This window comes from Symphalangus syndactylus, chromosome 4, assembly GCF_028878055.3.
Source record: "Symphalangus syndactylus isolate Jambi chromosome 4, NHGRI_mSymSyn1-v2.1_pri, whole genome shotgun sequence".
In the NCBI taxonomy this organism is placed as follows: domain Eukaryota; kingdom Metazoa; phylum Chordata; class Mammalia; order Primates; family Hylobatidae; genus Symphalangus; species Symphalangus syndactylus.
Window position 1 is genome coordinate 42,426,758 of NC_072426.2, and position 21,460 is coordinate 42,448,217.

The window sequence follows — 21,460 nt, forward strand, 5'->3', positions numbered from 1 at the left end:
AGTTACCAATGTTATTAGTTGTATATATCCTTCCAGGGTTTTTTGTGTATCTATAAAGCAAATGCAAGTGTGTATTTTTCCTTGTTTAAAAAATCCAAAATGTAGCTCTCTATACATTACTCTCTACACCTTGCTCATTTTACTTATTTATGTTAGAAACTGTCTTAAAAAAAAAGTTAATATGTATTACTGTTCTTTTTTAGAATTTTCCTAGCTACTTTTTCTTTTTCCATATGAACTTGAGTATATATTTGTCTACTTCCCCCAAAAGCCATTTGACATTTTCATTGGGATCATACTAAATTTACAAATTAGAGAAAATTGACAGGTTGATGTGGTTGAGTGTCCCTATCAATAAATGTGGTTTTCATTTGCTCAAGTTTTTTGTGTCCCTCAGTAATGCTTTCAAGTCTTCATCATATAGGTCTTGCACATTTCTTACTACTTTATTCCTGGGTTATTTTGTTTCTCTCGCTATTATAAATGGTTTCTTTTCTTCCATTGTTCTTCTAACTGGCTCTTGTTCCTTCTCAGCTTTAATTTCAACTTTGGGAGAATTACTTAATCTTCTGGAGTCTGACTGTTCTCACCAAAACACATACTTTTGCAGGACAGATGTAAGACTTCTGGATAATGAATAAAGGATTCAGCACAGTACCTGGCACGTAATGGAGGTTTACTGTTATTATTTTTTTAATCAGCATTATAATGTGTAAATAATATTCTTTTTGTTTGCTTGTTTTTGAGACAGAGTCTTGCTGTGTCAGCCAGGCTGGAGTGCAGTGACACAAATAGCAGTGGCACGATCTCGGCTCACTGCAACCTCTGCCTCCCAGGTTCAAGCAATTCTCCTGCCTTAGTCTCCCAAGTAGCTGGGATTACAGGTGCACACCGCCATACTCAGCTAATTTTTGTATTTTTTTAGTAGAGATGGAGTTTCACCATGTTGGCCAGGCTAGTTTCGAACTCCTGACCTTGTGATCCACCCGCCTCGACCTCCCAAAGTTCTGGGAATACAGGCGTGAGCCACCGCGTCCAGCCGTAAATAATACATTCTAAATATTTCAACACTAAATTTCTCTCCAATTATATGGTTTATGCATTTCTTCACCCTATACAATGCAGTACCAACTTATAATGTGTTCCCTTTCCCCTTATGCTCAGTTGCAGAGGCTCATTCAACTTCCTAACTGAAAATATGAATAGTTATGTTCTGGTACAGGTAACATCAACCACTCAAGCTTCTACCTAGTAACTCTTCAAAATATAAGGTTCATTCCTATTAGAAAGCCTAGTTATGAAATCTATAGCTAAGCAATATTTGGATTAGAAATTACATATATGCTGATTGATCAACTGTACTTTGTATCAATTGTGGGAAGCAATCTAAGATCTACTTTATCCTCGTTATGCCATCCTAAAAAAAAAAAGTCACAAATGTCTTCTAATAATGTATAGGTAAAGTAGCTAAACTTTCTTCCAACTGCTTTTCAGATACTCCTAATTCTGCTCTTTAGGACCGCTTTTAGCCTCACCTCTTTCTTCCCCACACCTGTTTCCCTTTCACAGAAGCAACAGCATTATCGCAAAATGTGTATTTCCCAATAGCTCTTGCCTACATTGCCAGCATATATCCAACTTATAGTTAATATTTCAGCTACTAGTGGAACCAAAAGCAACTTATACCTGTGTCATTGCACCTTCTGACTGCAAAAGCTTTGTTTCCAGTAAGACCTGGAGAGAAGTCCTGAAGTCAAACATAGTAATTAAGAATAGGTTTGGCACTTTGGGAGGCCAAGGCGGGCGAATCATCAGGTCAGGAGGTTGATACCATCTTGGCTAACATGGTGAAACCCCATCTCTACTGAAAATACAAAAAATTAGCCGGAAGTCATGGCAGGCGCCTGTAGTCCCAGCTAATCGGGACGCTGAGGCAGGAGAGTCCAGTGAGCCGAGATCGCACCACTGCACTCCAGCCTGGGCGACAGAGCAAGACTCCGTCACAAAAAAAAAAAAAAAAAAGGAATAGGTTTGTGTCAGCGAAAGAATAAGCAAATGGGCTGGGAGCAGTGGCTCATGCCTGTAATCCTAGCACTCTGGGAGGCCGAGGCAGGCAGATCACTTCAGGTCAGGAGTTCGAGACCAGCCTGACCAATATGGTGAAACCCCGTCTCTACTAAAAATACCAAAAAAGTTAGCCAAGCACAGTGGCGGGTGCCTGTAATCCCAGCTACTTGAAAGGCTGAAGCAGGAGAATCGCTTGAACCATGGAGGCAGAGGTTGCAGTGAGCCGAGATGGTGCCACTGCACTCCAGCCTGGGTGACAGAGTGAGACTCCATCTCAAAAAAAAAAAAAAAAAAAAAAAAAAAAAAAACTGTATATGAAAATTCAGGTTTACAAAACAGATGGAGGTGGCAATCATTTAGGTTACTTTAAATTTATAACGGTATTATATCACCACGTGCCTTAAGCAGTCTTCCAAAAGCACAAAGTTAAGTATTGTTAATGAATTATTAATTACTTAACAGGTTAGAACTGGGGAGAAGTCTACAGTTGGAATGTCAGCCTATCCGAACTGAAAATAAACAAAATAGAAAATAAACACTTCACACATTTAGCCCTGATCTTTCTCCCCACTTACAGTACTACATTTCTTACTGCTCACTTAATATTATTAAGTTTACCACAAAATTCACCTTACCAGAATCTTTTAACTTGCCTCTTAAAAGAGAGTATTTCTCCTCTTCCTGGATTCCTTATTTCTATCAGCTAATGATTCCACCTAGGATCATACCTGGCTCTTTCCTTTACATTTACTATTTATTTCCATCTGGTTACCAAAGCCTGTCCATTCTTTCTGCCTCTCTAAGTCTCCATCATCTACCTGCTCCTTTCTTGCTTTAAAGGACTACCATCGGCCGGGCACGGTGGCTCACACCTGTAATCCCAGCACTTTGGGAGCCAAGGCGGGCAGATCACGAGGTCAGGAGTTCGAGACCAGTCTGGTCAACATAGTGAAACCCTGTCTCTACTAAAAATACAAAAAAAAAAAAAATTAGCCGGGTGTGGTGGTGGGCGCCTGTAATCCCAGCTACTCGGGAGGCTGAGGCAGGAGAATCACATGAACCCGGGAGGCGGAGGTTGCAGTGAGCTGGGATCGCACCACTGCACTCCAGCCTGGGCAACAGAATGAGACTCCATCTCAAAAAAATAAATAAAAAATAAAGGACTACCATAACAGCCTAACTATTTCTTTACCTCCAATTTCTCTCCCCTTCAACCTTTCCTTCATAAATCCATGGTAATTCCCATTACAAACTATGAGTGGATCGATATTCACCAAATTAAATTCAAGCTCCTTAATTTACTTCTATAATCTGACCTCAATTTTGCCTTTCTAACCTTCCTGCTCACTATTCTCAAGACATCTCAATTACATGGACTACTCTTCCCTTAGTAAGTCTCAAACTTGCCTGTTGCCATCTGCTAGTATACTATCTCTACACAGCACTCTTGTTTATACAACCTATAACACTTAGCATATTTTAATTGCATTTCTATTATTTGTGCATTTGTTTTCTATTCCCTACTAGATCATTAAATGATATTCATCATATTGTAATCAAAAGCTTATCATACATTTTATTTACTTTATTATTTATTTTTTAAGTTGGAGTCTTGCTCTGTAACCCAGGCTGGAGTGCAGTAGCATGATCTCGGCTCACTGCTACCTCTGCCTCCTGGGTTCAAGCAATTCTCCTGCCTCAGCCTCGCGAGTAGCTGAGACTACAGGCACACCACCATGCCCAGCTAATTTTTCTGGTTTTTTAGTAGAGATGGGGTTTCACTACATGGGCCAGGCTGGTCTTGAACTCCTGACCTCGTGATCCGCTTGTGTCAGCCTCCCAAAGTGCTGTGATTACAGGCGTGAGCCACTGCACTCAGCCTTGTCATACATTTTAAAAACTTTCATTTACAAATATGTGTATAAACTTCATGAGACACAACTGTGCTTAAAAAATAAATTCAGTTCTCACTCCTTAAAATTAAAGATGTTCTTTTTCCTAAATAAATAAACAGAGGTAGGTCAGGCGTGGTGGCTCACACCTGTAATCCCAGCACTTTGGGAGGCCGAGGCGGGCAGATTACCTGAGGCCAGGAGTTTGAGACCAGCCTGGCCAACATGGCAAAGCCCCATCTCTACGATAGCAGGGCATGTTGGCGGGCATCTGTAATCCCAGCTACTCAGGAGGCCAAGGCAAGAGAATCACTTGAACCTGGGAGGTGGAGGCTGCAGTGAGCCAACACTGCACCAGTGCACTCCAGCCTGGGCAACAAGAGCGAAACTCCATCTCAAATTTTAATAATTAAGAAACAGAGGCTAGGCATGGTAGCTTACGCCTGTAATCTCAGCACTTTGGGAGGGCGAAGTGGGCAGATCACTTGAGGCCAGGAGTTCTAGACCAGCCTGGTCAACACAGAAAATCCCCACCTCTACTAAAAATACAAAAATTAGCCAGGCATGGTGGCACATGCCTGTAATCCTAGCTACTCTGGAGGCTGAGGCAGGAGAATCGCTTGAGCCCAGGAGGCAGAGGTTGCCGTGAGCCGAGATCATGCCACTGCACTCCAGCCCGGGTGACAGAGCAAAACCCTGTCCCCAAAACATAAAAAATAATTAAAAGAAAGAAATAGGCCGGGCGCTGTGGCTCAGGCCTGTAATCCCAGCAATTTGGGATGTCGTGGCAGGTGGATCACCTGAGGTCAGGAGTTCAAGACCAGCCTGGCCATCATGGTGAAACCCCATCTCTACTAAAAATACAAAAATTAGCCAAGTGTGGTGGTGCATGCCTGCAATCTCAGCTACTCGGGAAGCTGAAGCAGGAGAATCATTTGAACCTGGGAGGCAGAGGTTGCAGGGAGCCAAGATGGCACCACTGCACTCCAACCTAGGCAATAGGCAACAGAGTGAGATTCTCTCTCAAAAAAAAAAAAAAAAAAGGAAAAGAGAAAAAGAAAAAAAAAGACATAAATTGATATATATGTTCACTGCAGTATTACTTATAACAAAAATCTGGAAATAAATTCCAAAAAATAGGCTGGGCATGGTGGCTCACACCTGTAATCCCAGCACTTTGGGAGGCTGAGGCAGGTGGATCACGAGGTCAGGAGTTTGAGACCACCCTGGCCAAAATGGTGAAACCTTGTTTCTACTAAAAATACAAAAAATTAGCTGGGAGTGGTGGCACACGTCTGTAATCCCAGCTACTCAGGAGGCTGAGACAGGAGAATCGCTTGAATCCAGGAGGCAGAGGCTGCAGTGAGTGGAGATCGCGCCATGCACTCCAGCTTGGGTGACAGAGCAAGGCTCCATCTCAAAAAAAAAAAAAATCCAAAAAATAGAATACTTAAATAAATCCTGGTACATCTAAATGATGAAATGTTAATTATATTCCTAAATATTCCCAATATTCCTAAAATTTTAAAACATGGGAAAATGCTAAATTATTATCGGGGGAAAAAAGTTGAGATACAAGAACACACTCCCAGTTTGCAATCAGAAACATATAAATATAGAAAAGGTCTCAAGTGACAATACTATTTACCTATGCATGATGGCATTATAGTTTTTACTTTCCTATGTGTTGGAAATTCTCTACCAAGAACATGTAATACTTTTATAATAGAAAACAATTATGAAAAACTAAAAATGTGTTATTTCAGAATAGTATAACAACTAGCAAAGGAATGAGGCAAAACTTAGATATGAATAAAAAAGTTATTAATATATTTTCAAATAATTTGTGAAAAGCCCATTACTAAAGGATTCCAGAATGTCTTATGGCCAAGAAAGGCTAAACCAAAATTCTGCCATGATAGAAATGAACACAAAAGAGTAAATCTAGGCAAATAAAACTTATGGTTTAAAGAATAAGCCACCAAAATGCAAGAAATTTCCCATTAAAACAAAAACAAAAAAAACTCTAATAAGGCCTGGCGTGGTGGTTCATGCCTATAATCCCAGCACTTTGGGAGTCTGAGGTGCGAGGATCACTTCGAGACCAGCTTGGGCAAAAGAGTGGAACCCTGTCTCTATAAAAAATACAAAAATGTGCTGGGCATGGTGGCATGCACATGTGGTCCCAGCTACTCAGCAGGCTGAGGTAAGAGGATTCCTGAACCAAGGAAGTCGAGGCTGCATTGAGCCACGATTTAACCACTGTACTCCAGTGACAGCAAGATCCTGTCTAAAAAAACAAAACAAAACTCCAATAAAATGTTTGTATAATTACACACAGCATAGGTTTTTCTCGCATATAAGGTAATTATCATAACTCATTACAATTTAAAATTAATTATTGCCTTTTAAATTTCATCAATATGAAAAAAAAAATCCAGGAGAACAGAAAGGTCAACCATGAGCTCATTAATATAGTTCCCTCATTAGTGTTACCCATTTTTCTACTAACATTATCCAAGCCCAAATAAACTTATATAAACATTTGAGTACACCTCCTCTATTAGATTCTTTCATACGTATCCCAAGCACTTGATATACTTTATAGCCTAGGAATACAGAAGTAACTTTTATTTCTTCAAAGCAGTTTTAAAAATACATGCTTTTGTGAGAAATGAGCTTTAAAAACAGTGCTACATTTGTATGATATATTGGGAATATGGAACCTAAGAATCCTTACTAAGGAGATAATGGAAACTAGACTACCTAGACTGCCATCTGCAACAAGAATCTGCTAAGTACCCAAATTGTGAAACCAAAATCTACTACACTGCTGATCTTTTAAGGAAAGTATGTGGCTCACTTCTAATCATGTAAAAACACTAACATACTCAAGAGAAAATCACTGGTTCCAAGTCCTTTAAAGAAGCTTCCCTTTGTTAGACTGCTCAGATTAGGCATGCTATTTTTGTCTTCTGTGTAGGTTTTAAGAGTTTTATAAAGCATCCACCAAACCAATGCATCTTAGAGAGAGACGCATGTATCTACATGGCAGACTTTATACAACATAACTAATCCAAGTTCCAAGGTTAGCCACCAAATCAATTCTGCAAGTCAGTTACTATGGACCTTGGATTGTAGTACAGCATAGCAGTTAGACAGGGGGATATATACAATATATAACAGAAAAGAGAAAAGACCGGGTATTACCATAGTTAAGTTTCTGTTCGTTTGTTTAAATATTCTTCATACCACACAGTTATACTGAAGTATTAAAGTGGTATCAGAATGTAAGCATCTTCATAAAATAATGATTTAACAGGCTATCAAATCGAATGGCAGGGAAACAATCTGTGCACTAGTATTTGATCTGCCTCAAACCGAAGATATTACTGTAAATAATTCTAAACATAAGCACAATTTAGTGAATAAGGTAGGAGACTGGTAGACTCTAACTTTCAGATTCAACTTATAGCTGTTCACCAGTCATCTGCTATTTTGACAAGTTACTTACCAACTTGTGCTGCCATTTCTCCGTAAATTTATCCCCTAAGATGAGGATAATTCTTGCAAATTGTGTCACAAGCATTTTGAAAGGACATGAGTTACTGTGTAATGCTTTTGAAATTCCTCAGATGTAGGGTCCTACACAAAGTATTATTATACATTTCTCTAACAGCAGTCATCTGTTTGCATTATGATTTTTTTTTCCTACCCTTGACACTGTGATTCTTGGGCACTAACCTTTCTCAAAGTAAATAAAGCATTCAAAGCAAGCCTCCACTCCTGACCCAAGTAATTACTTTTTTCAAATCTATCATCCACATCTTTCTCTTCCTTAGAAGGTATTGTGAAAACCGGGAGTTATAAAACACAATGAGCTTCTTTGGTTTAAATGTTCTGGTTCAGTAAGAAATGTGTGGGATAATCTGGTATTTTTATTTTTAACCCACCCTTAAGTGAGTAACTTTATTTCCCATAGTTATATTTTCCTATATTACTTTTTAAATTTCAACTATATTTTAAGGAGCAGTTCATTTATAGATTTGTTTTATGAACAGAGAGAACAGGTCAGAAAAATGAAGAAGCAAGAAAGGCAAGCCAAGTAATCACTACTATGTGACCAAAATGCTTTTATTGGAATGACTCAACAGTAGAAATTACCATTCGAGAATATGGAAAACACAGAATCAATGCTCATCACCTTTAAAAAGAGTTCAACATAAACCACAATAAATTTTATCATACTATTAAAACTATTACCTAAAAACTCTGCCAATCAAGTTAGTCTTCCATTCAGTAATACACTATACATATTTGAATTTTTTAGTTTTTGTTGGTACAATAATACATCTTGAAAATAGAACTCTCAATCTTCTTATCAGTTCTTAAAATGATTTTTAAGTTTGTGCACAAGAGGGAAGATAATAAAATATGCTGTCTTCATTGTATAACCTTAGTTATAAGATAGTAATTTTTTAAAGATTTTTCTTGGCTGCCACAGTAGCTCATCCCTATAAATCCCAGCAATTTGGGGAAGCCAGGGCAGGAGGATAGCTTGAGGACTGGAGTTTGAGACCAGACTGGGCAACATAAGGAGACCCCCATCTCTAACAAACAAAAAAAAATTGGCCAGGCCTGGTGGCTCATGCCTGTAATCCCAGCACTTTGGGAGACCGAGGTGGGCAGATCACCTGAGGTCAGGAGTTCGAGACCACCCTGGCCAACATGGTGAAACCCTGTCTCTACTAAAAATACAAAAAAATTAGCTGGGTGTGGTGGCACACACCTGTAGTCCCAGCTACTTGGGAGGCTGAGACAGGAGAATCATTTGAACCCGGGAGGTGGAGGCTGCAGTGAGCAGAGATCATACCACTGCACGCCAGCCTGGGTGACAGAGCAAGACTCCGTTTCAAAAAAAAAAAAAAATTAGCCAGGCATGGTGGCACATAAATGTAGTCCCAACTACTGGGGAAGCTGAGGCAGGAGGATCACTTGAGCCCAGGAGTCCAAGGCTATAGTGAGCTATTATCACGCCACTGCACTCTAGCCTAAGCAACAGAGTAAGACCCCATCTCAAAAAAAAAAATAAAAAATAAAAACCCCTCAGAATTACAATAAAATACTGATGGAAACCAGCTTCCTCAAAGGTGAACAAATATTCTTCTACCTTCTAAATGTAGCAAAGGAAAAGATTTGTGAGATTAAGGATAAAAACCACAAGATTTAGGGTGGTCTCAAGATGTGCTAGCCAAGTGACCCTATTAGTCTCTTAATCTCTTTTAACCTCAGTGTCCTCATCTGTAAAATGCGGACCATGATACCTGCCTTAGCTACATACAACTTTTGTGAGAATTAAATGAGATACTCCATTTGAAAGAATGTTGTAAAACACAAAAAACTATTTTTTAGATAACAGGGCTTGTTTTTAAACAGAACACCACTTTATTTACAAATTATGGTCACAGAACAACTTAGTACTGTTTCTAACATGAAACAAATGGAAATCAATGTGCAAAACATAGTTAGGACCATGGTAACCAAGTTATACCTATGATTAGATATACAGTAAGAAAAGGATCTTTTAAAGAAAAGTATACTTCCCATACTTAAAATCTTCAGAACTGAATTTGAAAGTATAAAAAAAATTCATTTAAATGGACTGGTCTAGCACACTGAAGATTAAATATATTTGTTAGCTATAAATTTAAAAATTGAGACATTAGCTTAAAAAGTATTTTAAAGTTCTTATGAAGAAAAAAACATGAAAGTGAAACAGATATTCACTTCTCTGGAAATAATTCAGAAAAAGCCAGTAGCGTTAGAAAGGACATACATATACAAGACAACAGAGATGAACATGAACATAATCTGCACCTTTAGTATAATAAAGGAATTCAGTTAAATCTTTCTATGTGGTTCCTAAAAAGTTCAGAACAGAAACACCTCTTTTCAACAGGCCACAGGTTAAATCTATTCACTATATTGTCAGGCCAAGTCCTCCAGTAGGTTATCATGAATCTTGAGAATAATTTATCCTTAATAAGGCTACCTCTTTCTCTTTCATTCCTTATTAGTTACGGAATATGTATATTTATAAAGCCCATCTATGTAAAGAAACAATTCTTAGTTCCCTCCATTCTGTCTACTTTCTGACACAAATTTAAAGTTCTTGTGAAGTCAGCTGGGCACGGTGGCTCACGCCTGTAATCCCAGCACTCTGGGAGGCCAAGGCGGGCGGATCACGAGGTCAGGATATCAAGACCATCCTGGCTAACAAGGTGAAACCCCGTCCCTACTAAAAATATAAAAAATTACCCGGGCATGGTGGCACGCACCTATAGTCCCAGCTACTTGGAAGGCTGAGGCAGGAGAATCGCTTGAACCTGGGAGGCGGAGGTTGCAGTGAGCGGAGATCGTGCCACTGCATTCCAGCCTGGGCAACAGAGTGAGACTGTCTCAAACAAAACAAAACAAAACAACAACAACAAAAAAAACCTCCTGGGAAGTGAACTATGTTTATTACATGGTCCCAGAAATATAACCAACTTGCTCAATTACGAGAAGACTTTAAAATAAATAAGATCCAACAACTTTTTATCTTTTAATCCAGTCCTCAAATTCACAAATTTAAAAAGGGGTTGGGGAAATGACACAATTAAATCATTAACAAATTATTCCAAATACAAATAACTTTAGTTAAAAACATTCTTAAAATTTAGTTAAAAACAATATTTAAAAAACATCTTAGGCCAGGAGCAGTGGCTCATGCCTGTAATTCCAGCACTTTGGGAGGCCAAGGCAGGCGGATCACCTGAGGTCAGGAGTTCGAGACCAGCCTGGCCAACATGGTAAAACCCCATCTCTACTAAAAATATGAAAAGTAGCCAGGCATTGTGATGGGCGCCTGTAATCCCAGCTATTCAAGAGGCTGAGGCAGGAGAATTGCTTGAACCTGGGAGGCAGAGGTTGCGGTGAGCCGAGATGGCGCCATTGCACTCCAGCCTGGGCAACAAGAGCGAAACTCTGTCTCAAAAAAAATAAAAATAAAAATAAATAAATAAATAAATCTTCAATCAAGGCTGAGATTAAAAGACGAAGTTCCTATCAGAGCAGCTACTACTTTTTGAACTTCTCTTCCCTCTGAAATCTAGGTTCACTTCAATATATCATCGAACCAGAACTTCTGATAATAAAAAGCTTTTCTCAGGATCAGGACCTACCCTTCTACAAAACTAAGCTATCTCAGCTCCAGACTTATTTCCTAGCTGTTTATGTGATCACCAATAGAATTAAACGTAAGCCTTCATTTTCTCCCAGAAATCTTACTTTAATTCTATCCCATAATATTTCCCATCATTTAAATGTCCTAGGCTCAAAGTACATGGCACATCATGTCTAATTTCCAATTCTCTCCAGTTGTTCATGTACACCTTAACTCCCAACACAGACTCTAAATTTCTCAAAGACAAAGTTAATGCCTGTCACTTTTCTCTTCCATAGGCTGTGGTGTAACTGGGACAACAATGAGGCAATCCTAAAGAGGTATCCCAAATTAGGGAAACCCACCGCCCCAACTTTACATTACCAAATAATGCTTCCAGGATGAATCAAGATGATATAGATGTCACAATGCAATCATCACAATGTCAACATGACCACAAAGAAACCTATTCTAGCTAGTTTTCTCAGAATCTCATCTATATAGTTGGAGGCTGTTCCTGGCACTATAATCATTATACTACTAGTACACAGTGTCTACCTCTAACACTTAAACATTTTAAACCTCAGTAGACGTAAGTAACTACACTGGCAATTTCTATGTGCTGCCTTTTTACTTTCTACTTGCCCTGTGGCCTTTCAGAAATTATTAAAGTAATACAGAGAGATATTCAGTTATTTCTATGGGGTATGCTAAAGTACAAAGAACAGCAGCAGCCTCCATACCATGAAAATCTCAACCTGAGGCAGCATTCCAAGCTAAGCAAAAATAGTAAAGGGCCCATTTGTCTCTGGAGCAGAGACAATCATCAAATGCGTATCAGTAAATTACCATTCATTTCTACCAATATGACCACCTCAATGCCTGAGATTATGAAAATCTGGTAGGAATCCATAAAATGTTCTTAGGTAGAGTACAAGAAAGCTGCCATTTACTTTGAGTTCTGCAAGAATTAAAAATCTATTTTATGAATGTCACTATCATTTATCCAATAAAAAATAAATTACAAATTAAGGCAGAAGAAAATACACTAAGACCTTAACCACAAAGAAAGGATGAAAATGATACAGTATTTGCAACTTAGAAAAGTGAGATTTGGCATGGTCGTGAGATGATGTGAAGGATGAATCGTGCCTTAATTTAATGCCTGAATATCTTAGATTACATTAATCTCTCAAAAGTTGAGTAACAACAGAAACCACTTAAATAATAAACTGATGAAATAACTGCCATAGAAAATACTGAAGTGCCATTATTGTTACAGTTAAAAGAAACTGTAAGTCAGTACAGCTGCAGTCTCATCTGAATTTACCACCTGAAATTAACTTTTAGTTATCATAATTGAAAGCAAAACTCATATAACAATGATATTCCTAAATGTAGAAATATTTGATTTTAAAATACAATATCCAGGAAAACAGAACATGAAATGTGACCAAATTCCTCAAAATTCTCATTACCCTACAAATTATTTAATTTGCTTGTACAACTACTACAAAATCAGGACACTTCATAGTCACAAAATCTTTAATAGCTAGCAATGCTACAGAAAGTAGAAGATGAGAGGAATAAAAGATATTTCTAACTAAACCAAATAAAATTACATATTTAAAATACTATGACAGAGGGATAAAAAGAATAAAAATATATTTTAGGCAAGCAAGTCCAAGTAAAAAGCTTTCGTCTTGTTTTCTTCCCCCCCTCCCAAAGTAAGGTAAACACAGAGTAAATTATGCATTTAAAATCTATCCACGGTGGCTGAACAGAATTTATTAAAGAGGACCTGCATACTATACACTCTGTACCAAAGATATATATACTGCAGGCTGATTTTCCTTATTGTTTTATATCGTCATACAAAATAAGGTTTTATAATACTAGTAGTAAAAAAAAAGAAACCACAACATAAAGTACTTAGAACCATACAAATATACAAATATAATGGAAATATATAACTTCTACTTTGCTTTTAAAGCTTGATAAACATATAGTTACAACTAGAGAAATTATACGATTCAAATTTAAAATGATATAATTATTAGAAATAGCAAATTTCAAAAACGTTTCAACTTACCTGGTTTCTTTCTGGATTTTTCATGACCTAGCTGTCCTAGATCATTACATCCACATGTGTACACTGTTCCATCATCCAGAACAAACACAGTATGTCTGAGTCCACATCCTACATCTCGGACCTTTTTATTTATAAAGAAGTCACTTTTTCTGGGCTCTAAGACAATTTCTTCATCAATTCCACCCAAACCTAGCTGTCCAAAGGATGCATTTCCCCAGCACAACATGCTTGTAATTATTTTGGTCTTCCAGTTTCAATAAAAAATTCTCTTCTGAAACCCCGGAAAGTTGGAGGTAACCTATGTCTGAGGAAATAGAAAGAAGTTAATATGACTTCAAAGAAAAAAGGATATATAATTGCTCTTTCAAGTGCTACGCTACAATAATTGCTACATGGTAAACATTAAATATACTTTATAACATGCTACATAAGTATCATACAGTTTCAAAAACCAATCAGTTGTATTTTTAAAAATGTATCATACAGAAATTTTTAGGGAAAATATGTCACTTTCTATGATCCTTTGCAAAATTTAAAACACATTAACTAGTTTTGACTTCTGGTTATCTTGTGATAGACTAAACTAACAGGAATAAGTACCTTGATGAAATTAATCCAATTTTTTCTACTTTTTGCTTTAAATAATTTCAATGGGAGCAAGAAATAAGACATCTTTCCACTGCCCAAAAAGCAAATACACACAGTGAAAAATTTAGCCAACTGCAGAAACATAACCTTGCAATCTCCCTCAAATCCTAGTATAGTTAAGCCTTCTAATACCTACCTCCACATCAACAGAAAATGGAGTTCTTATCTGTAACAGAAATAAAACCAATAATGGAAATTTAAAGCAATTTTCCACAATTTAAACGACTCTCCCAATTATTCTTTAGGCCAGAGAGAAAATGAAGATTCTCTTACCAAACCATAATCTTAAATCACCTCCAAAGATCCCATTTTTCAAATCAAAATACTAACATTCCAACCTCACTAATTTAATTTTAAAACTAAATCAATGTGCATAAGTATAATACAGAAAAAAAACATGCAATTTAAATATCAATTCTCTCCAAAATTCAACCTCTTTTATTACAAGTGGTAACCGGGACTAAAAAAATCTCCCGTGGGCAATCTATATCTATCTATACCTCTGAGACAATTATTTAAAGATTGGCGGGGGGGAATTGCAAATAACTCCAGCACTGCAGATTTTTCAAGAATAGGAATGGGGGCTGGGGCACTGATAGTCTGATGGCGAAATCTGTAGAACTTTCCAGCACACTGACTGAATATTTCTTCACTTGTAAAGAAAGATACAAATAACAGAGTCCACTTCATCTATACATACGTAGACTTTTAAACACATCGCGTTACTAAATATCATAATTACAGGAAGTCAGCCTTATTCTGTAGTAGTCATCCACATTCTTACAGAGCCTGCTAAGTTTCAACCCCAATTTTCCTACGTTCCTGTTAGCAAGTGCCCAAGGTGTCCCATTCCACGACCCATCATCCATTAACAGAAGTTTGATTTCACTCTTTTGGGGCATCAGAACTCGACAATTCCCAAGAGTTCTGCATTGTCTTCCCATATTTAAAAATAAAATAATACAGGAAAATACCCCGACTTCAGCGCGCGAGGTTTAACCACCCTTTTCTTTAAAACACAGAGGCGTCCTCTCGCCAGCAACAGGTAGGGAAATGAGAAGCAGTTTAGTCCCGTCTTTCCCTGAACGTGCACACGGATCAGCTCATGGGGACTGGGAAAGAGAAATCATCTGCACACACCCAATCTCGCGGCCAAGCAGATGACTACCGCAACCGGCCGCTCGCAACAGCTTCAGAGGCCGGCGGCCGAGGCCCGGCAGTCCGCCGCCTCAACCTGAGGGAAGCCCATCCCCAGGGAGGTGCGACATTCCAGCCCCGGGGCCAGGGACCCACAACCCTGCCCTCGCCCCACGCCCCTCACCCCCAGGAAGCGCTGAGAAAGCGCCCTATGCCGGGCCGGCCTGCATCCGCCCAGCCCGGCCTGCCCCTCCCTAACGCCGTCACACGCCCCCGAACCCACTGGGGCCACAACTCGCCCAGCCCTTCAGGGCAGGGGAAGCCCAAGGTGACGGGGGGCGGCCCCTGCCCAGAGAGCAAGGCAACGCGGTCGCTGAAGCACGTCTCCGGCTCCTGGGACCCTCCTCCGTCAGCCAGTGGCGACGATCACTAGGGCACCTCCGGCGTCTGTGCCGCTGCTCCGCTGCTCCCCTCCCCGGCCCCTGGGAAACTTTACCCGGTTCCTTAGAGAAAAGCGGACGCCACTGCTGTCCAGTCCAGAGACAGCCGTCAGCGACCCGGATGGAGCGGGCGGGGAAGAACGGGAGGCAAGTGAGGCGGAGAGCACGAGGGGTGGGGAGAGTTGGGGAAGTGACTGGGTAGGAGAAGGCAGAGGGGGAGGTGGCCATGCGAGGTAGGCGGGGGAGGGGCTGGCCGGAAGTGAACCGCAGAGCACGCGCGCGAGCCCGCCCACTTCCCGGCCCCAGCGCCTGCGCCTGAATCTTACCCGATGGCCTGGCCACAGGCGCCTGCGCGGTGTGCAGCTTTGCGTTGCTTTAAGAGGGAAAAGCCAAATACAGAAAGTTGGAGTTTGCGAAGACAAACGAAGAAGATGTCAACTGTTTTTGAGAATGCTTCGGCGTGCACAGAGCCTTTTAATGAAGAAAATCACTTTGTTTTTTGGTTTGTCTTTGTGCTCATGGATGCTAGCTAGTCTTTTTATTATTTTACTCTCTCTTTTCCCAAGGAGATTTTAAAGTAGCAGATGAAACATCACAATTATGAACATAAAGACTGGTGAAGAGTTATTTTATCCCATGGCCTCAACTGGAGCCAGCCTGAGGATGTGAGATGTATTGATGGCAATGGCTAAAGCTACTCTACCACTACCACCAGTTCAGGTTCCTTGTGCAGTGTTGGCTACCATCACTTTCTACACTCTCCCTGAAAGATAGGCTTGAATTGCAGGGCCTCATTCTATCAGAGAAAATTACACATTGGGCTGCAGTCCCTGATTCATAAAAACGAAGTCTGGATCTCCTAGGCCAGCCTTAACTTCTTAAAAAGCAGAACTTGAAACAATGCACTTTTGAAATTGTAAGTTGGGTATTACTAGAATGAATATTCAGTACCTAGAATAAGTTCCACAAATAGGCCATCTTTCTTTTTCTTTTCTTATTTTTATTTATTTATTTACTTTTTGAGACAGAGTCTCGCTCTGTTCCCCAAGGCTGGAGTGCAATGGTGCGATCTCAGTTCACTGGAACTTCCGCCTTAGCCTCCTGAGTAGCTGGGACAATGGACATGGGCCGCCATGCCCGGCTAATTTTTGTATTTTTAGTAGAGACGAGGTTTCGCCATATTGGCCAGGCTGGTCTCAAACTCGTTACCTCGGCCGGGCGCGGTGGCTCACGCTTGTAATCCCAGCACTTTGGGAGGCCGAGGCGGGCGGATCACGAGGTCAGGAGATAGAGACCACGGTGAAACCCCATCTCTACTAAAAATACAAAAAATTAGCCGGGCGTGGTGGCGGGCGCCTGTAGTCCCAGCTACTCAGAGAGGCTGAGGCAGGAGAATGGCGTGAACCCGGGAGGCAGAGCTTGCAGTGAGCCGAGATTGCGCCACTGCACTCCAGCCTGGGCGACAGAGCGAGACTCCGTCTCAAAAAAAAAAAAAAAAAAAAAAAAAAAAAAAACTCGTTACCTCAGGCGATCCACCTGCCTCGGCCTCCCAAAGTGCTGGGATTACAGGCGTGAGCCACCGCGCCTGGCCTGTTTCTTTATCTCTTGTTGAAAAACATGTTTTAGATAAGAACTGTCTGTGCTAGAATATGTTCAAGTGTGTGTATTCGTGTCCTAGGCTTGCCATATAAATTAAAACAGATTGGGTGGCTTAAAACAACAGAAATTTATTGTCTCACAGTTCTGAAGACCAGAAGTTCAAAATCAAGGTGAAAGCAAGGTTGGTTCTCTCTTGGGGTCTCTGAGAGATAATCTTTTCCAGGCTTCTCTGCTAGCTTCTGGTGGTTGCCAGCAATCCTTGGCAATCCTTGTAGAAGCATCCCTCTTCACCTTGTTTTCCCTGTGTGTCTATGTCCAAATTTCCTTCTTTTATAAGGACACCGGACGTTGGATTAGAGCCTACTCTGATCCATTATGACCTCATCTTAACGTTATTGCATCTGCAAAGAATTCATTTCCAATTAAAGGTCACATTTGGCCAGGCACAGTGGCTCACGTCTGTAATCCCAGCACTTTGGGAGGCCAAGGCGGGCGGATCCCCTGAGGTCAGGAGTTCGAGACCAGCCTGACCGATATGCAGAAACCCTGTCTCTACTGAAAAAATACAAAATTAGCCGGGTGTGGTGGCGCATTCCTGTGATCCCATCTCCTCAGGAGGCTGAGGCAGGAGAATCGCTTGAACCTGGGAGACGGAGGTTTTGCGGTGAGCCTAGAGCGCGCCATTGCACTCCAGCCTGGGCAACAAGAGCAAAACTCCATCTCAAAAAAAAAAAAAGTTCACATTCACAGGTACTGGAGGTTAGGACTTCAGCTTATCTTTTGAGGGATCAAATTTAACCCACAACAGTATGTTACAGAAATGAATGTAGAATGACAAGATGCTTAAGCAAGGAAAACATAATTTCAACATTAGAAATAGTAGGAATGTTCACAAAAAATACTCATATTTTGAGAGCTTCATTGCTCTTGTTGGCCTTCTTTTTTTTTTTTTTTTTTGAGACAGCATCTTGCTCTGCTCATCTTGGCTCACCGCAGTCTACACCTCCTGGGCTCAAGGGATCCTCTCATCTCAGCCTCCTGAGTAGCTGGGACTACAGACACATGCCACCACACTTGGCTAATTTTTGTATTTTTTGTAGAGACAGGGTCTTGCCATGTTGCCCAGGGTAATCTACAACTCCTGGGCTCTAGTAATCCACCCACGTTGGCCTCCCAGAGTACTGGGACTACAGGTGTGAGCCACCAGCCAGGCCTCCTGTAGGATTTTTGTTTGTGGTCTTTTACCCTTAAGGGCTTGTTGCCTCAGAATATATCATTAAAAGGGAAGTTATGGAATTCAGGATCTTTAAGATATACACTTGATGCTATAATACATAAAAATTAAAATGTGAGTGGTTTAATATAAGTGTATTTTTTAACCTTTTTAGCAGTCCAAATAAGTGTTCCTAATGAGTGAAAACTGATTTCCAGGGGCCTGAGAAGATGGAGGGAGGGTGAGATTCTTAAAATCCTTGTCTGGGAAATGCCACATATCACTACTATACACAAAACAAGGGTGCTGGGAAGCATAGTCCGTGAGTTCCCAAGTACTACTTCATGCTGTGGAAGGAAGAGCATGAATTGGTGGACAGCTGTCTCTTCCACCTGGATGTATATCTATCTGGAATATTTTTAAAGATAGATCTTGCTTGTAGAAAGTGGAATGGACATTTTTCCATGTTCCTTTTAACCTTATAAATCTGTGCAACTATGGTGCAAGATTTTAGAAAGTAGCATGTGATTATCTTTAAGATGAAACAAGTATAGGATCCTAGGGTTATTAGAATAATGTAAATTTGTTGTATAAATGCAGCATGAGATATTGGTGAATATGATATCTGGTGCTGGTTTATCTGAATTCAGAGCCTAAACCCTATAAGCTTACCTCAGACCTCTGTCCTTCTATCCCCCCAAACACAGAGGCATTTACTAATGGTCTGTTTTACAGAATATTACATCTCAGCCATAATTTTTATAATTATGTTCGTAATCCATATCTCACTGGGTTGTTGTGAAGCCAGTAAAATGACACATACAGTGCCTTGTATGTGGCAGGAGTTTTGTAAATGTTAGCTTTTACTATTACTAGTAGTATTTCTCCTGAATTACTAGTAAGAGAATGCAGTCCATATGACCAGAAAGAAAATAATTTTAATTCATAACAGAGTATTTTTTTACCTGTTTTTATTTAAAAAAATAATGCTCAGACTGTTGAGAGACATCTAAAAGTAGTATTCATTCTCCTTCCACTCTTTCTCTTTCTCCCTTCCTTCCAGCCATACTGCTCCTGCTGGATCTCACCTCATTTTCTTCACTCAGGTCTCTACTCATGTCACCTCTACAGACTTCCCTGATCAGCCTATCCAAAAAACCATTCCCTCTCTCCCTATCATCTTATCCTGCTTGCTTTTCCTTCATACCCATTATAACAAACTGACATTTTAATATATAATTCATAAATATGTATTATGCTTATCATATAAAAATATATAACTAAGAAAATGGATAAGCAGTTATATACAATCTATTTACATATTACTTAAATAGATATTTAACTTCACCTCCTCCATTAGAATGAAAACTCATAAAGTCAGTGATTTTGTCTGTTTTGCTCCGTGCTCTATCCCCGAGGATCTTGAACAGCTCCTGGCCCACAGCAAGTGCTAAATATATACTTCTGAGGCTGAGTGCAGTGGGTCAGATCTATAATCCCAGCCCTTTGGGAGGCTGAGGCGGGCAGATTGCTTTGAGCTCAGGAGTTCGTGACCAGTCTGGCAACAATGGTGAAACCGCGTCTCCAAGAAAAAGACAAAAATTAGCTGGATGGGGTGGTGTGAACCTGTGGTCACAGCTACTCAGGAGGCTGAGGTGGGAAGATTGCTTGAGTCGAGGAGACAAAGGTTGCAGTGAGCGGAGATTGTGCCACTGCACTCCAGCCTGGGCAACAGAGTAAGAGACCCTGTCTCTAAAAAAAAAAAAAAAAAAAAAAACCACTTCTTGAATTAATTAATTAATGGTGCTGGCAGCAGTGTAAATTATCACAACCTTTTAATAAGTAAATTTGGCAATATATTTCAAGAGCCAGTAAATTTCATTTAATAATAGTTCATAATAATAGCAATATTTATTGTGAGACATTGCCCTAAACCATTTACCTGTACAATATTACTTCTGGATTCTGTCCTAAGGAAATACAAGATGCATTCAACAAATGTTTATTGAGCACCTACTATGTCACACCCTCCCAAGTCTAGCAGGATAGATAAAAACATGGGGGTGGGTGAATGAAAGTATGAACAAGATTTTTATTGCAGTGTTATTTCCCATAGGAAAAATTAAAAGCAGCCAGCCGGGCATGGTGGCCCATGCATGTAATCCTAGCACTTTGAGAGGCCCAGGCAGGCAGATCACCTGAGGTCAGGAGTTTAAGGCCAGCCTGGCCAACATGGTGAAACCACGTCTCTACTAAAAATGCAAAAATTAGCTGGGCTTGGTGGTGTGCACCTGTAATCCCAACTACTCAGGAGGTTGAGGCAGGAGAACCACTTGAACCCAGAAGGCAGAGGATGCAGTGAGCCAAATTTGCACCATTGCACTCCAGCCTGGGTGACGAGAGTGAAACTCCATCTCAAAAAACAAAAAATAAAAAATAAAAAAATTAAAAGCAGCCTAAGTTCCGTATTAAAAAAACAAAAATAAAAAATAAAAACATAAAAGCAACCTAAGTTCCAACATGGGAAAAGGGGTATTGAATGTGGCTGGTAAAATTATGATTTGAAAGACTGTGTTGCTGCAAAATTTACATGATACAATTATAAGGTTCTTTTAAAAGTAGAATACAAAATTGTATGTTTCTTGCTTGTAGCCATGTTTTTAAAAGATGGAAAAGAAATATACCAAAATACTACAAATTGTTAGAGTGTTGAAATTTGAAGCAATTGTTTTCTCTATTTTCCAAATTTCTATAAATATTTAACTTATGGCTTAAAAAGTTGTGGATAAGAGAGAAATCTTACTTGCTTCAAAAATAGAAGAGGTTGAAAAGTGTAAATATGCATAATTATATCCTTAATCTAAAAGTAAATACAGAACTTCAAATGAATCAAATTTTCCTTTTATTTGCAAAGTATATATTCACATTTATATATAGTTCAAGTCAAGGTTGTAATTCTATGAAATTTTTAAAATATTGAGTGTCAGGAGGATCTTATGAGTTAAATACTGAATTATTTGACTCCTTTAAGTGAATTAGAAGTTTCTGTTTTGGTAAGCATTGCTTTTAGAGGTGTCAGACATTTTAGAACTATGTATGTGAGAATGCCAATTTGAGTTCATTTGTGCCACTAAAAGATTACCCCTCAGTTTTCTTTTGATCCTTGTA

At 39.6% G+C, this 21,460-nt stretch overlaps 2 protein-coding genes across 34 annotated transcripts in view; one reads left to right on the forward strand and one right to left on the reverse strand.

Moving 5' to 3' along the window:
• HERC4 (HECT and RLD domain containing E3 ubiquitin protein ligase 4) overlaps window positions 1-15,706 on the reverse strand; it is a 158,748-nt gene extending 143,042 nt beyond the window's left edge. For 10 of the 27 annotated variants that reach the window (XM_063637169.1, XM_063637164.1, XM_055274469.2 and 7 more), the window contains exons 1-3: window positions 15,537-15,675; window positions 14,040-14,069; window positions 13,256-13,559 (exon numbers count right to left, since the gene is read on the reverse strand). In XM_063637169.1, the coding sequence (XP_063493239.1) occupies window positions 13,256-13,481 (226 nt within the window). In that variant the 5' untranslated portion in view covers window positions 13,482-13,559; window positions 14,040-14,069; window positions 15,537-15,675. The other 17 variants (XM_063637170.1, XM_063637168.1, XM_063637161.1 and 14 more) reach the window with 14 other exon arrangements.
• A 348-nt stretch (window positions 15,707-16,054) lies between these two features.
• The window catches only part of MYPN (myopalladin), a 140,994-nt gene continuing 135,588 nt past the window's right edge, over window positions 16,055-21,460 (forward strand). For 3 of the 7 annotated variants that reach the window (XR_010120287.1, XM_063637136.1, XM_063637139.1), the window contains exon 1: window positions 16,372-16,396. The gene's annotated coding sequence lies outside the window, so the exon portion shown is untranslated. Of the gene's footprint in view, window positions 16,201-16,267; window positions 16,397-21,460 lie in introns of those variants that run through there. The other 4 variants (XM_055274457.2, XM_063637137.1, XM_055274456.2 and 1 more) reach the window with 4 other exon arrangements.